The following is a 17,651-nucleotide window of genomic DNA, read 5'->3' as shown; positions in this document are numbered from 1 at the left end:
ATACAAAGCATGACATTTCACATCATATTAAGATCATTCAGTGATAAATTCCACCTCATCTACCTAGAAATCTCAGATCTGTGGAAAACTTCAAAGCCTTATCATGGATAGCTAAATAGAACCATAGTCTCCGTCTCCAAACTACAGATCTGACCTGCACAGCACAAACCCTAACTTCAAAGCACTTATTGTCCTTAATTAAAGAATGGGCACCTAAAATATGCTGAATAATTTGGTCAATAATTACATGAATACTACTTAGTTTAGAATAGGCCACATATTTCTCTGAAATAATAACTAGGAAACAGGTCATTTGAGGAAACTTTCTCTTAGGAAACTTGAAGAAAATTACTGAAAATACTTACATGACCTAAAAAAACACACACATGTTTCAACAAGGAGAGAAACATCAACTTACATGGGCCATGGTTTTAGGCCTGCAAGAGCTGATCAAACTTCCGGGTTCCTCTACCAGAAAAGCAGAGTCCAGAAAACCCAGACCTGGGAGAAGAGAAAGACCCTGAGACCAGATGTGCTTTAGTGTTTCCCCACTGGACTCAAGTTAATATTATCACTTATGCTCTTCCATTCCAGACTCTGAATCACCTCGCATCACACACAACTTGGATAAGTTAGGATTCCAGACAGATCCATTTCCTCACTCAATTCCCAGGGACCTCAGCTGCAGTCATTTCTGCATTGAAGCCAGATCCAAATATTCCAGTAGAAAATTTTCTGGCCAATGTACCATTGTGATGAGGCTGAGAAGAACCTGAGATTGGGCAGTTCTGTCCTGCTCTGAGCAGAACTTCCTCTTTCCATTCTCAACCTCAAGAGAGAAAAAAGACCACATCATCCAAACCAGAACCTCTTTTGTGGCCTTGAAAGTGGGTGAAGTTGATCAAAATATTAGAGATGGACAAGGAATGTTCAGCAGTCTGAGTCCAGCAAGCTTACTAGTTAAATACGAGATAGACCAACATTATACTAGAATACAAAGTAGTTATTAAATGCTGAATTGGGAAGAATATTTAAGGATGTGGAAGAATATTTAAGGATACAGAGAGAAGAATGGCAGACATTCATAAAACAGAAGACAGAGAAGTCTGGAAATTTATATGGCCATATATTAACAGCTCTATATTTTTGGTTGTTTTGTATTATTCTGGTTTTTGGGTGGTGTCTTTAGAAATGAGTCACTGTGCATTTAGTTGGTTTTAGTCCATACATGAAACAATCAAATAAGACTAGTGAAGACATAAAATATGCCTTTGTCATGATCAGAACATGGCATCAGCAATCCCTATCTTTTTGCTTAGATCTTGTTTTTTTTTTCAAGTTTCCTTTATAATCATTGTAACAACTGACATAGGAACTTGAAATATGTGTGTGTTTTTTTATAATTTGTGAAGGTGAAGACTTCCACAAAGTTCTCTGTTCTATAAATTCAGATCATTTTACTAAATGGCTTATATCTTGTTTCTTTGGATTCCAATACCCGAACTTATTTTATCATTTCTTCTCAGTTATGTTGGAAGTTTGGCTATAAAAAAACTGGAGAACAGTCCGTTAATAATCTCTTTTGTGAAGTGATGACAGTGTCAATACAGCTTTATTTCAGGTCTTTTTGACAGAAGAATTTATTTTGTTTCTAAACTTGCCAGTTCTGTCATGACATCATCTAGATAGCTGAATTATCTCACCTATTAATTTAGCCATGCATCTAATATTATTAGAATGAAATCTCCAAGATATAAAAGTTATACTAAAAATCTACTTGCTGCCATACAGATTCCATGTGCTCAGTGTTTGTTTATATGCTTACTGTCACTATAGTCACACTGATGTCTGTTTTAGGCAGGTCACCTAAATCTCAGTAGTGGCCTTTATCACACACTATTTTATAATTATTCCTATTCAGATTTAAAGTTCATTCACAGATTATAAGTATTATGAAGGAAGTAACTGCATCTTTTTAGTGATTGCATTACTTCAAATATTACACTTTCCAGGTCTGGCATATTTTAAACAATTAACAGAAGTATTACTATTTTTTTTTACTACAAAATACCACTATTAGAAAGATTTTAATGGAAATAACTATAGACATTCACAAGGTATCTGCATAAGGATGTCCATCATAGAATAATTTTTGATAGTCCAAAATTAAAAACATAAAAATCTCACAGCAGGCAAATAGGTTAAATGTATTACAGTCTGCTATATTGTGACATACTATGCCATTCTTAATAAGGATGATATTAAAATTTTTTATATCCATAAAATTGATGGAAAACAGTATTAAAAGAATTGCCCTGGGAAGAAGGCAAGTTAAAAAGGTATGCATAATTTAAGAGGTGGCATCCCATTGAAATTAAGAAAAAGGCACTGTTTTCAGACTTTTAGGAAGTGATATTGAGCTTTGAGCTGTGAGAGTTAATAATATTTCAGTGCAGATTTTCTCATCAGCAAAGCAGGTATAAGAGTATCACATATGACATATGACTATTTTGAAGACTAGGCAAGGTAATCCATATAAATACTAAGTTGTATATCATGTTGATTAATGTAAATTATCTGTCATTACTGAAGAAGAAAATCATTCTATGTTCCTTAATCTTTTATTATAAAAGGAAGTTAATTCTGGTGCTTCCTGTTTTTGTTATATTAAAACTTATGCTTCTTGGACATTCTCTTATAATTCTAATATTTAAAATTTTAGGTGCTACATTTGATAAAATAGATTTCTGCTTAATAAAATCATTAATTAAAAAGAGAGAGAGACTGGGAGATTATCAGACAGGAAAAGAGAAAATGACCCCTTCCTCAGGCCCCAGGAGCTATTGAGAGCAAGAAAAACTGTTCAGAATCATAAACTTGTTCAAAGAACAGTATGATGAAACTGAGACTACTAACTAAAGAATGAATCTCATTCTCTGCACAATATAGAGATTAATGTGACTATAAATATAGTCTTTATTTTCTAGTATAATAACTATGTTTGGAAATATAGTTTGCACTTGCAAGACACCTGGAAATCAGAGATTAGTCTTATTTTTTCTGAAAATAATCTTAAATCTCTAAATTATTAACTCTGAAAGAATGTCTTACTTAGTAATATGGTGCCCTGGTAATTAAGTTTTAAATAACATTTGGAATAACTAAAAGGTATAACTACTTATGATGCTTTTCAAACAAGATTCTCTGCCTGTCCCTCTTCTCCCTACATATACAGAGGTATAAAGAAACCTATCATTGGATTAGATTTCTTTTTTGAACTAAGAGCTGGACTCTTTGTCTCCTTTATTTGATCAATTTTATTCTGCTCCCACCAAAAAAAAAAAAAAAAAAAAAACCCACATGAAAATGGAAAAATATATACCAAATTCTTAAAGTTATTATCTCCAGGCAGGGAGATTATGGGTAATTTTTGTTTTTTTTTTTTTTCAATATATTCCTTAAGGAAATGAAATTTTTTTTTGCAGTAAGCCTGCATTAATTCCATCATCATAAATAAAATATAAAGATATTTCAAAGTATTATAAACATTTATAGACATCACTTTGGGAAGAGGCTATGTTTTCCTCATTTAAAAAATTTAAAAGTTAAAAAAATTGTAAATACTCGGCCTACAATGAAAAAAATCAACGTGATTAAAATAAATACCACTTATCTGTTCTTGAATATCCGTTAGCTGTACGGCACTGATAGAGACATTACACTATAAATACTCTAATGGAAAGGGAAATTGCCTTTGTAAATTAATGTGAATATGCATGCCAAATAGGTCCAAAAGTTCTGGGTACGCAGAAAATAAAATGCTCAATAAAAGTGGCTAAATGCCTTCATTCTTCTCTGAAAAACCAAAACTATCATTTTGGATATAACCATTGCAAAAGTTTTTACAAAATTTTCTTTTTAAAATAAACTGCACATACAATTTCAAATTTTCTTGATTACTATTATTTACAATATGAAGATTGTTTAACATAGGATCATAGCCATTTTTCCTTGTAATGACTAGTTCTCATAAACAGAAATATTATTTTCTACATAATATTCTATCTCATGGATGTCATGTGATTTTCTTAACCATTCCAATTAGTATAATCATGAATTTTGTGCAAAACCATCCCAAGGTACAACAATCTCTGACTGCAGATCAATTACCCAGGTTTAATCTTTTCAGTTATGCACACCTTTGAAAAATATATTTTTACAAATATATGCAGTAATTCTATACAATTACAAGGGGTTTGTGGTCACCTGTAAGCTCCAAAATACAAAGGACTCCTGATTCAAAACTCTTATTCTGAATAACTAGAGTCCACCTAGTCCTCTAACATTCAAGCACTCATCACATTAACTTCACATGTTCAATACTGATTTAATGAAATCTGAAGGGTGAATGATATAGAATAAAGACAGTATTGAGCACTTATTATGTTCCACCCTTCAGGGCTACTACACCCGCTGTGACTATATATATATATATATCCAGAATTAAGTAAAACTGTGTAATCTGTGTTAGGGTTCACAGCAGCGTTCTGCCATCAGAGCTCAAGAAATGCTTTCATTCTCAAGTACATTCAAGTACATAAATGAACCCGAGAGAACTTCCAGAGAGAGTTATCCGAGGAAGGAATACTATTCTTGGAGTCTATCCATAGGTTCCTAGGAGCCTGTCTCAGGGGCAATTCTTTATTTAAAATTCCAATCTCAGCAGCTGGTATGTACTTTTTTGCCGGAAGGTGTCCTGCAGGACTCAAGACCAGATTACAAAATTGCGCCCGTATCTTTTGGGCAGGCGAACACGTTTGAGAGAAGCCTAGAAGCAGCAGCGCCAACAAAGAGCTGTATGTCACACGACAGCTCTGAGCGGCTGTGATCCACGCTCACAAAAGAGGACATGCACCCGGTGTCTCCGTCACAAGAGAACGAACACACATTCTCAGTCTCACAATCGCACCCACCCTAAGATAGATAAAACCACCCTCCCGCGCTGCTCAAGCGCCCACCGACCCGAGGGGGCGGGAGGACACCCGCAGCGGCGCTCGGGGCTTCCAGGCTTTAAGCGCCTCCCGCGAAACTCCTCTCACCGCCACTCACCGTCCCTCGAAGGCTCCTGCTCCGCCTTCACAGTCGTTTCCGCCGCCACCCAGGCAGCTTTTTTCCTGGGACGGGTGCTACTCACGCGCAGTTCGCAACAACGGACACAAAAAAAAAGGAGCTCGAGGTAGAACTCACCTCGCGGACTACAGGACGTTGGGTCCCGAGTCGTAAAAGTCCCCGACCAAAGCGGCCGCCCCGGAGACTTCTGGGAGTGGCCGCTGCGCTGCGCGTGCGCGGTGCGGATCTCTGAAGCGCTGAAGGCCGTACCTGAGGTGTTTCTCAAGGCCAGGAGGAGGAGAGTCCGGTGACCCTGCACCAGCGAATTCTGAGAAGGGGACTGCGGAGCTATTGTTTTCTGAGGTCTCAGGCCTGCCTGCGTGTGAGCGGTCCGCCCGGTTAAATCAGCAATGTGACGCCGAGGGCCATCGAATGCGAACTCCTGAAGGTGAGTTCATAACCCAGTCAAACTGTGTGTGTGTGTGTGTGTGTGTGTGTGTGTGTGTGTGTGTGTGTGTGTGTGTGTGTGTGTGTGTGTGTGTGTGAGTGTGTGTGTGCGCGTGACTGTGGAGCTCTTCTTTTCAGAAGCCTCAGGCCTGTGTGTGAAGTGTCCGCCCTGTTGAATCAGTGGTATGACTCCTTGGCCATCACGTCCTGTCCTTGGTGTGAGCACTTGAACATGGAATACTGGATCTTTTATGTCCCCTGCAGTAATGACAACCTATTCAGTAATACATGAGAATGATAACTTTTAGCACCCTGGTAAAGGCCTTGGTTGTCCAATAAAGTGTTAAGTTGACTAACATCGTACATGGGTGAAGTCATATTACATTTTTGTTACATTACATTCTTCGTACTTAGACAAATGAAAAATTGACTGGATAATTAAAACTGGCAATATTGAAGATCCAGGGTATATGTGTGTATTCTATAAATCATTAAATTGAGAAAACAGACAAAAGAAATAAATAGGAAAGTCAAGTCACAGCAAGTAACATGTTTGGCCAATAAATACAAGATACTTAATGGGCTAGTTAAAAAAATAAATAAATTTTTAAGTGGACAAGTGGAGTTACAGTCCCTACATTGCCAGTTGATCAGATTTTAAATTACAACAGTAAAGAGCACTATCTAGTAAAGAAAGGTCCAATTGTATAAAAGCCATGACTGCAGTTATAGACTGTTTACAAATTACATCTGAAACTCACACTATTCAAGCTAGAGTTTGACTTGAGTGAAAAATTGTTGTTAGCCTAAATACTTATCAATTGAGTTTTGAAACATTTAGAAATATTCCACACACCTTCGGCTGGAAGTAACAGTAGTATGTGTTCAGAAAAAGCCTACTAATTACATATCATGTGAGGTGACTGCTGTCCCACTGGGGCTTAATCACATGACACAGTGAAATTGACCGTAAGTCTGTGCCTTTTTTTCTGGGCTCTCTATTCTCTTCCATTGATCCATATGTCTGTTTCTGTGCCAATATCACACTGTTTTGATTACTGTAGCACTGTAGTGTTGTCTGAAGTCTAAGAGGGTTATTTCTCTGGCTTCATTCTTTTGCTTCAGTATTGCCTTGGCAATTCTGGGTCTTTTGTGATTCCATATAAATTTTAGGATTATTTGTCCTAGTTCTGTGAAAAATGTCCTGGGTAATTTGATAGGGATTGCAGTAAATCTGTAGATTGCTTTGGGTAGTGGGATCATTTTAACAATATTAATTCTTCCAATCCAAGAGCATGGGATGTCTTTCCATTTCTTTAATTCCCTTAATCAATGTTTTGTAGTTTTCCACATAAGCCTTTCACCTGCTTGGTCAGATTTATTCCTAAGTATTTTATTTTTTTTTTTGGATGTGATTTTAAAAGGGATTGTTTCTTTACTTTCTTTTTCTGATATTTCATTGTTAGTGTAAAGAAATGCTACTGATTTCTGTATATTAATCTTGTATCCTGTTACATTGCCGAATTCTTTTATCAGCTCTTGTAGTTTTTGTGCAGAGCTTTTAGGGATTTCTATATATAGTATCATGTCATATCTGCATATAGTGACAATTTTACCTCTTCTCTTCCAACTTAGATCCCTTCTGTTTCTTTTTCTTGCCTGATTTCTGTGGCTAGAACTTCCACTACTATGTTCAATAGAAGTGACAAGAGTGGGCATCCTTGTCTTATTCCAGATTTTAGCAGGAAGGCTTTCAACTTTTCATCGTTGAGTATTATGCTGGCTGTGGGTTTGTCATAAATAGGTCTCATTATGTAGAGATATGTTCCCTCTATACCCACTTTGGTAAGAGTTTTTATCATAAATGGGTGTTAAATTTTATCAAATGCTTTTATTAAACATGTAACCATGGATGGAAACTTTTATTAGGAAGAAAATCCTTCTTGATGTTTTAACTGAAGAGTGGTTAGTTTGACTGTACATTTTAAGAACAGAGATCGTATTTTCAGTTGTCTTTTGACAATTCAGATATCCTGCATCGTACAGGGTCATGTTTGATAAACAACATTCTTTACAAATATAATTCATTCTAAAGATGTATCAGATTTGTAAGCATTTTGGTATAAACATGAGCTAAGTTAACGTTAAATGTCTTCATATCTCTATCAATCCCTGTTGTTATTCATGATTCTACAATAGTGTCATCATTTAGTTTCCTGACTTTATTTACTGATTTAGTTCATGTTCCACAGAAAGGGCAGGGGCAGAGGGGCCTGAATAAACACATTTTTACTCCCTAATCATTAATCTCTTTATCTAGTTTTATTGATTTATTAATATCGATACAGAGTTTATTTTGCTTAGTTCCAGCCTCATAAGTTAACTATTGCTTCTGTCCAAAGCTTTATCTAGCCTTTAACAGGCATTGTATAGGTGCCACAGATAGAGAGATAAAGAAAACAACAAAATTTTGTCTCAATGCTCGTTTTCTGCATGCATTCTGTTTTCAAATGAATGTATCAATACAATATGAATCAAGTTTTTAAAACCTGACATTTGTGCTTTCAGAAGTATGCCGAATAAGTCATGAAATGTTCTTGCCAAATATTTTTAATCTCAACCGAATGAATTTTCTGGACATACTTTCTAATTTATAGGAAAAATGAGATACAGATCAGTAAGTTAAATTATGCTATGAAGAAACAAATCAAGAATGTGGGACTCTTTGGACATATTATGAAAAAAATCAAAGACATAAAAAAGTGGGGTTACAACTTTGGAGAAGAAAAAACCAAATGCAGTGTATTAACCTAGAATAGACAGTGTTGAGAAAATAAATACTTACGTTACAAATTTAGGAAAAATTTCCAAGAGGACAATTTGGTTTTTTACTATTCGGTTAGTAACTCCTACTTAAATTATGAACAGAGAATATGAACTTTTGCTATTATCACAGTCTTTACACACACTAAACCATATACTTACTTCCCAAATTATGTAAAATTTAGTAACAGATAAGTGGCTTTAAGGGGCTAAATTAATTAAACCATTAGAAACTTACTCATAAAAATTAACTATTAACACAAATAATGATGATGATACCAATAGCTCATGTTTACTGAACACAGTCTCCATGCCAGATACTCTTAGTTTTACAAGCATTACTTTAATCAGTCCCCATAGTGTGACCAGCGTGTGGGTTCCTGATTAGCGTTTTACAAATGATGCCTGTAGATGATAATTATCTCTGCCAGTGACACACAGGGAGTAAGATGGTAGAATGGCAGTGACAGGTAAAGTATGTACTGTGGTTACAAGCATTTCTGCGTACATCACAATAGCAAGTTTGTTTATTACTAATTTTTGAGAGTACAACAATCACTGAGTGGTCTTGGAAGGTGTGGTGATTTGAAGTATGTCTGCAAATGTTTTGACATTTCTCCCTTCAAAAGGTGAAGCTGAATTCCTCTCCTATTGAATATGGGTTACACTAAGTGACCTGCTGCTAATGAAAATAATGTGGCAAAAGTGACTGCCACAGCTGGATGATAACAAGGATCCCTTCTTCTGAGAAAAGCTAAGTATCGTGTCCCAAGGACATTCAGGCGGCATATGGAGAGGTCCCTGTTGGAGAGGAAATAACTTGCTAGTATGAACTTACCAGCCACATGACTAAGCCATCTTTGAAAGCAGACCCTCCAGCCGCAGTCAGTCCTTTAGGTAACTGCAGTCTCATGAGACCCCCGACACCAGAAGCACCCAGCTTAGCTGCCCCAAATTCATGACCCACAGAAACAAAGGAAAATACACATTCATTCAAGATTTTAAGCCACTGAGTTTTGGAGGAATGCAGCAAGAGATAACTAACACAGATTTTGGTACCTAAATGAGGTTGCTACTGAAACAGTGCTAAAAATATCAGAGCAGCTCTGTGTTCACAAAGTGAATGGAAACTGGATGGGCCTTGAAGATACTGTTAGCAGGTATCTTGAGGCTTTTGAAGAGCCTACTAGTGAAGGTTTACCAAAAAATGAGGAAAATGTCACTGGAGATTGGAAGAAGGGGAATTCTTGTTATGTAGTAGTAGACAGTTTTTTTATTTTAATAGACTTTATTTTTTAGAGCAGTTTCAGGTTTCCAGCAGAATTGAGCAGAAAATACAGAGTTTGCACATAGCCCTCCCCACCCACAGATATATACTCCCCTCCTCTCAACTCCTTCATCAGTGTGGCATATTTGGCACAATCAATGAACCAACATGGACACAATTATCAACCAAAGCCCACAGTTTACATTAGGGTTCACTCTTGATGTTGTACATTCTATGGGTTTTGACAAATGCATAATGACATGTAGCCACCACTATAGTATCATACAGAGTAATTTCATTGCCCTAAAAACCCCTTGTGCTCCATCTATTCATTCCTCCCTCCCTCCCTTTCCACAAACCCCTGGAAACCACGATCTTTTTATTGTTTCTGTATCTGTGCCTTTTCCAGAATGTCATTTGGTTGGAATTGTACAGTTTGTAGCCTTTTCGGACAGGCTTCTTCCATTTACTAATATGTCTTTTAAGTTTCTTCCATGTCTTTCATGGCTTGATAGCTCTTTTTTTTTTCACTGCACATATATTTTTTAATTTACATATATGTACTGTTCATTGTTTCTAAGAACATTTAGAGCTTCAGCTTTTTAAAATTATACAGTTATCAGAGAAATAAAACCAACTGCAAAATAAAAATTAATTCAAAAAGATACGTACACCCTGCTATTAACAGCAACATTATTTATAATTTTCAAGACATGGAAGCATCCCAAGTGCACATCAACAGTTGAATAGATAGTGAGGACGCAGCATACATAAATGTAATGGAATACAACTCACCCATAAGAAAGAAGGATATTTTGCCATTTGTGGCCCTTCATTCACTTTTTTTTCCACTTCAAAAACCAGAATTTTATTATTCTGGCATAAACATTTCATTTACATCAAAAACAAAATACCTAGGAATAAACTTCATCACGGAGGTTACATATACCCCAAAAGCCAAAATGACACAAAGAAATGGAAAGATACCTTGTGCTCTTGGATTGGAAAAATCAACACTATCAAAATGGCCACACTACCCAAAGCAATCCACAGATCCAATGCAACCCCCATCAAAATACTCTCAACATTCTTCACAGAACTAGAACAAACAATTCCAAAATTTATAAGGAACCACAAAAGACCCAGAACACCCAAAGCAATCTTTTGTAGGTTTTTTTTTTCTTCTTTTTGTTCTCTTTTCTTATGGTTTGATTTCTCCCTCAAATCTGAATGAGAGCCTTGCTGGATAGATTATTCTTGGTTGTAAGTTTCCCCCTTTCATCACTTTAAATATATCATGCCACTCCCTTCTGGCCTGTAGAGCTTCTGCTGAAAAATCAGCTGATAATCTTATGAGAGTTCCCTTATATGTTATTTGTTGCTTCTCTCTTGCTAATTTTAATATTTTTTTCCTTATCCTTAATTGCTGTCAATTGGATGACTATGTGCCTTAGTGTATTCCTCTTTGGGTTGACCCTGTGTGTTATCCTCTGTGCTTCCTGGACTTGGGTGACTGTTTCCTTTCCCAAGTTGGGGAAGTTTTCAGTGATTACGTCTCCAAAATTTTCTCAGGTCTTTTCACTCTCTCTTCTTTTTCTGGGACCCCTATAATGTGAATATTAGTGTGCTTCATGTTGTCCCAGAGTTCTCTTAAACTATCCTCATTCCTTTTTATTCCTTTTTGTTTTCTGTTCTGAAGTAGTGATTTCCACTAATCTGTCTTCTAGCTCACTGATCTGTTCTTCTGCCTCATTTAGTCTATTCTTGGTTCCTTCTAGTGTGTTATTCATTTCAGTGATTTTGTTCTTCACCTCTGGGTATTCTTTATATTTTCCAACTCTTTGCTAAAAACTTCACTCTGTGCATCTATCCTCCTCTTGAGTTCTCTGAACATCTTCACCATCATTACTGTAAACTCTTTCTCAGATAAACTGCATATCTCATTACTTATTTCTTCTTCTGGGATTTTACCTTGTGCCTTGGCCTGGGAGATATTCCTTAGCCACCCCATATCATCTATCTTTCTATGTGTTTGTGGATTCCTTCCACAGGCTTTGGGATTTTTGTTTTCTTGTTTCTAGTATCTGCCCTTGGTGGATGAGGCTGGACTAGAGGCTTATGCAGGTTTCCTGGCAGGAGGAGCCGGTGCCTGCCCACTGGTGGGTGAAGCTTGGTCCTGGACCTCTGGTGGGTAGGGCTGTGTCTAGAGGCCTTTGTGGCTTAGCAAGTCTGCTGATGGGTGTGGCTGTGTTCCCACCCTGTAGGTTGTTTGGCCTGAGGCTTCCCTACAGGCTGTTGGGAGGGGCTAGGTCTTGGTGCTAATGATCCAATCAAGATGTCAGCCTCCAGGAAAGCTCATGTAGATTAACATTACTGGAATGTCTGCCACCAGCTTCTATGTCCCCTGGGTGAGCCACAGTCCTCTCCTATGTCCCCAGAAGACCCTCCAAATCTAGCAGGCAGGCCTGGCCCAGGTTCCTATGAAATCACTACCTCTGCCCTTGGACCTGGCGCACATGAGATTCCTTGTACACTTCCCAAATGAATGAAGTCTCTGTGTCCACCAGTCCCATGGGGCACCCAGCACCAAGCCCCACTGGCCTTCAAAACCAGATGTCCTGGGGTCTCTTTCTCTTCCCAATGCCAGAACCCAAGCTGGGAAGCCTGACGTGGGACTTAGAGCTCTCACTCCTGTGGGAGGGCCTCTGTGACTTAACAAATCTTCAGCTTGTGGGTCGCCCACCTGAGGGGTATGGGGCCCAATTATATCGTGAGGACACCCCTCCTACTGTCCCACTGGGGCTCCCTCTTTATGTTTCCAGTTGCAGAAGATCTTTTTTGCTAGGTTCCAGTCTTATTTCGATGGTTGTTCAGCATTCAGTTGTGGTTTCATTGTAGTCGCGAGGAGAGGCAAGCTTGTGGTCCTGTAGTAGTAGACAGTTTATTCTATATCATTGCACGTGATAACGTGGACAGTGAAAAATATACCTAATGAACTGGGCAGTTTAGCCAAGGAGACTTGCAGGTAGAGTGCGGCAGTGCCACCTACCTTCTTACTGCTTCAAGTGCAAGAAGTGAGATAAGTTGAAGAAGGGCTGTTAAACAGGACTTGCTGGCTTTGAAATCCCCAGCCTCTCCAGTATGCAAATATACTGAACTTTTGAAATGGCCTCTGGACAAAGTTCAAATCCAGAGCGCTGTTAGGAAAATACAATCTAAAGGTAAGTAGAAGGTGTGTGTTCATCTCAAACTTTTGAAAAGCAAGTAACAACAAAGAATCAGATACATTAAGGATATTGAGGAAACTACCTATAAAGGAAAAAGCGGGGAGCCAGGGAGGGTAGTTAGAGTCTACAGGCTGGGATGCAAGTCTGACAATTCTGAAGGAGAGAGGGTGAAAAAAGATAGTGTGGCAAAACTATTGTGTAGTATGTAAAGGGAAGTGAAGTTCTAAGACAGGGTTCAGGCCAGGCAAATTGAGGAGTTCTTGATTCAGTTGCCCACTTGAGAAGGTCCAGGACTCACAAAAACTGACCTGCATTAATACTCTCATTGTGCTCAGAAAACTGGCTGGGGCAGCCCATGGGAAGCATGGCCCCAGCATTAACGTGGTGGTTATTTACAAAGGGAGCAGGTCAATTATATCAGTTATTTTCCTCCCAGAAGGTTATTTTCCTCCCAGAAGGTAATCGGGCCTCCACAGAGTACGAGGATAAAATACCCTTGGTTAAGATGTTAGAAAGAAAAAAAAAAAAAAAGATGTTAGAAAGATCTAAGATGATATCTAAAAGAATGGCCATTCAGTGAAGTTCCCATAAAGGGGCCTGTCAGTAGCCTCAGCTGAAGCCCAAGGTAGAGAAGAGCTGATATGACCGACAGAGAATGAGCAGCAGCCCCGGGAGGAAGCTGTCTTGCACATTCTGTCTTGCTTCTGGTTAGAAGCAAGTGACTAGGTTCAGCCCACATGTAAACAGAAAAGAATCAGGCTTCAGTTTTGAAGGGTGCAGTTTCAAATAATTTGTGGATATATTTTAAAAACATGCCCATTGGCCCTGTGAGGACAAACTACATTCCTACCACATGGAAGGTATGCACAGGAAGCCTCAAAAGTCTCACCCATTCACAGCATCAACTTCAAGTCCAGGATTTCATCTACATCAGGCCCACTGTGGATGAGGATGGTTTTCTCCTGACACTCTCACTCTCTAGGCCAGCATCCACTATGAGTGAACCACCGTGGGGCAGGTCCTTCAGCCCCAGCCACACCTTCAGAGGACTGCAATCTCATGAAAAACCTAATATAGAAGCACTCAGCCAAATCACTCCTGACTTTCTGACCCGTAGAAACTGTGAGGTTTGCTTATTGTTGTGATAAGCTAGGAAGATTGGGGGTAATTTGTAACATAGCCATTGATAATTAACATGGAAGGTTTTTTTTTTTTTTTTAAACCATTAAATTAACAAATTTAATTAAAAATCCATGCCATGCAAATGTCAACTGAAAAAAATGCACAACATGAGAGTTGTGAGTAAAGTTTTATTTGGGGCATAATGAGGACTATAGCCCAGGAGACAGCATTTCAGAGAGCACTGAGGGACTGCTCCCATGGGGCAGGGGAGAACGTCAGTATTATATATGATTGTAGTGAACGTGGGGTATATGCAGCCAAGCACACATTTTGGCAGAGGCTTGCTGCTAGTCACAAGGAGCGGTTGTCACCATTAGTGATTTTAGTGCTTTTCTAGATATAAGGAGATGCAAGAATTTGGACTTACAAAATCTTCTCCTGAAAGTATCTAACTATCTGAAGGCCTGTTCCACCAGTTTTCCCCGAGCGCAGAGCGCCACATTCTTGATCTCCACCCAGAACTCCTTTCAAGGTGTTTGAGGGTCAGTGGCTACAGCAGCTCATGATTCCATCCTTGCAGAGACAGATGGCAAGTGCCAGTTTTTAGTTGGCACAAGTTACAGGCATGAAGAAAATTGGGATTCCCTTTTCTTAATTTGCCATTGTTTAAACAGACATTCCATTAAAACAAGAGTGACACTGAAGGCTTTCTAAAGTGGCATGAGCTGTACTATGAATTCTCTTGTTTGGTAAAGACATACCTACAAACATATTCAGTCATTTCTTACCAGTAGCGTGAACTGTCTGATGTTTAAAAAGTCCAAGCCATACCTAAAGGCATTCCCCTATTGCTCATGTCCTCAGGGTTTCACATCTGTATGAATTCCCTGATGTGCTTTAAGGGCTGAACCATATCTGAAGGCCTTCCCACACTTCTTACACACATAGGGTTTTTCGCCAGTATGAATTCTCTCATGTTGAACAAGGTTTGAAGCACGACTAAAGGCCTTCCCACATCCCTTACACTCATAGGGTTTCCCACCAGTATGTATCTTCCGATGTTGTGTAAGGTATCCGTACATTTTAAAGGCCTTTCCACATTCCTGACATTTATACGGTTTTTTATCAGAGTGAATACTCTGATATGCCGTAAAGTGTGAACTGCGTATAAAGGTCTTCCCACATTCCTGACATTCAAAAGGTTTCTTATCAGTATGAATACTCTGATGTAGAGTAAGATTTCTACAGAAAGTAAAGGTTTTCCTACATACCTTAACACTCATAGGGCTTCACACTACTGTGAATTTTCTGATGTTGATTAAGGTACCTGTGCAAGCTGAAGGCCTTCCCACAGTCCTTACCTACATAGGGCTCCTCACCAGTGTGAGTTTTCTGATGTTGGGAAAGTTTCGAGCCAGCAGTGTAGGCCTTTCCACACTGCCTACATTCAAAAACTTTCTCCCCAGTATGAATACTCTGATGCTGAGTAAGATTTCTATACAAAGTAAAAGTTTTCCTACATTCCTTACATTCATATGGTTTCCCACCTTTATGAATTCTCTGATGTAAAGTTAGGTATGAGGCAGTGGTGTACCCCTTCCCACATTCTTTACATTCATATGGTTTTTTACCCGTATGAACAGTCTGATGGATAGTAAATTGATGACCCCTTCTAAAGGCCTTCCCACATTTCTCACATATGTATAGTTTCTCATCAGTGTGAATTTGTCCATGTTCTACAAGGCTTGAGCACCTACTAAAACCCTTCCCACATTCCTGACATTTATAGGGTTTCTTGCCAGTATGAATTCTTTGATGAATTCGAAGGTGTCCACCTTGACTAAAGGCCTTCCCACATTCCTGACATTCATAAGGCTTCCCTCCAGTGTGAATTCTCTCATACTGAACAATGTGTGAAGCATAAATAAAGGCCTTCCCACATTCCCTACATTCATAGGTTTTCTCGCCAGTATGAAATCTCTGATGTACAGTAAGTTGATAACCACTTTTGAAGTTCTTCCCACATTCTGTACATTCGTAGGCTGTCCCACCAGCATGAAATTTTTGATGTAGAGTAAGCTGATAGCCACTACGAAAGTTCATCCCACATTCTTTGCATTCATAGGGTCTTTCAACAACATGAAACCTGGGATGTGGAATCAGTTGATAGCCACCACCAAACTTCTTCTGACATTTCTTGCATTCATAGTGTTTCTCTCTGTTATATATGCTCTGATGTTGTGTGGGAGATACGTCTTTTTCATAAGTGGGCATTTCCACATAGCTGTTTACCTCACACTGTAAATCCAAATCTGAAACAAAAGAAGAAAACAAAAAATATCTGTATTTCTTATCCCAGAGAAGATGAACCTTCTATGAAAGAAATAAGAACCAACACTCTCAATAAGTGAAGTGCTTCCAGAATCCTAAAATATGGTAATGAAATTTTAAAAAGCCCAAAAAGAGTTCATAGATATATGAGAAGTTATGTAACATGGTGAAGTTACTGAAATTTAGGTGTGAATCGGAAGTTTAGCAAAATTGTTAGAAATTTGCTATCTTGGCACAGTCACAGACTAACCAGATGAGAAGTAAGAAGAGAAGAACCCTTTATTCTGAAATTTTCTATCATTGATTTAGATGCAGATCAAACTTTAAGAATTCATCCCAAGTTTCTCTAGTGATTTCTCTTTGCTCTTCTCATACAATCCAAACTCCCATGGACGGCAGGGCTTCTGCTTCCCTACATGGTGTCATGTCAAAACCCTGACCCCTCTGCTATCCCCCATCACTTAGGATCTGGTACAACCTTCCCTATCACTTAATGCTTTCCACAGACTATTTCATCCAGTCGAAACCCTTGGACCTGGGCACTCTGTAGGCCGGATCCTTCTCATCCTTTATGTATCAGGATGAATGTCCTGTCCCTCAGGAAGACTGTACTTGCTAACGCTAAGTATGTGCATGTCTTTTTTGTTTTCGTTTTAGCACTTAATTTTTTCCACCATACCTCTGATTTCAACTATCATATCATTAATTTCCTTATGATACTCTCTTTCTTCATTTCCCTATACTTCCCTAAGACATAGTCCTTCATTACTTTATCACTGAATGACAAGGTTCTGATGTATCATAGGTGCTGAATAATTTATTCTTACTGATCTTCAGTTGGGTTTTTATTCCTCATCTATTCTAAATGTGCTAAATATGTGTTGGTACCTATTCTTTCCCACGTGTCCTCTCCTCCTTTCCCTTACTGTCAAGGCCAACCATTCTTATACTTCCCAGATAAGCATTCCAATGCTTTTTTAGACAATTCACAGATACATATTCAAAAGGAAACCTTAAAAAAGTCTTTCCATTTGGAAGGGCTGGAAAGAATAAGTAAAGTATAAAATGGGGGAGGTGTGGGGGTACCAGAGTGCTTGGAACTGTACATAAAAGGAAGTATTAGCTACAAGCTGGAAGATGGCAATCGAGATTTAGGGAAAGACTAAGGAATATCAGTGCAGAATGAGGGGCGCACGAGTCAAGGGCGAAGAGTATTTTTCTGTGAATCCATTGTGGGATGTGTAAAACAGGTGAAGTGACACCTTCTCTAACCTCAAAGAATAACACTGAAAATAATAGCAACATCAGAAAAAAAGTGCTCTCTG

The 17,651-nt window shown here is 38.5% G+C and overlaps 1 protein-coding gene across 1 annotated transcript in view; it reads right to left on the bottom strand.

Moving 5' to 3' along the window:
• Positions 1–17,651, bottom strand: part of LOC105096956 (zinc finger protein 729) — a 52,809-nt gene that overhangs the window by 14,073 nt on the left and 21,085 nt on the right. The window contains 5 exon segments of the mRNA XM_064490002.1: positions 419–501; positions 5,110–5,551; positions 9,218–9,324; positions 14,858–15,269; positions 15,271–16,307. Coding sequence (XP_064346072.1) covers positions 419–501; positions 5,110–5,551; positions 9,218–9,324; positions 14,858–15,269; positions 15,271–16,307 — 2,081 coding nt within the window.

The sequence above is a fragment of the Camelus dromedarius genome, chromosome 9 (genome assembly GCF_036321535.1).
Source record: "Camelus dromedarius isolate mCamDro1 chromosome 9, mCamDro1.pat, whole genome shotgun sequence".
NCBI classification, from domain to species: Eukaryota; Metazoa; Chordata; class Mammalia; order Artiodactyla; family Camelidae; genus Camelus; species Camelus dromedarius.
The sequence above is the reverse complement of the archived record's forward strand: the minus strand, read 5'-3'. Positions and strand labels throughout refer to the sequence as shown.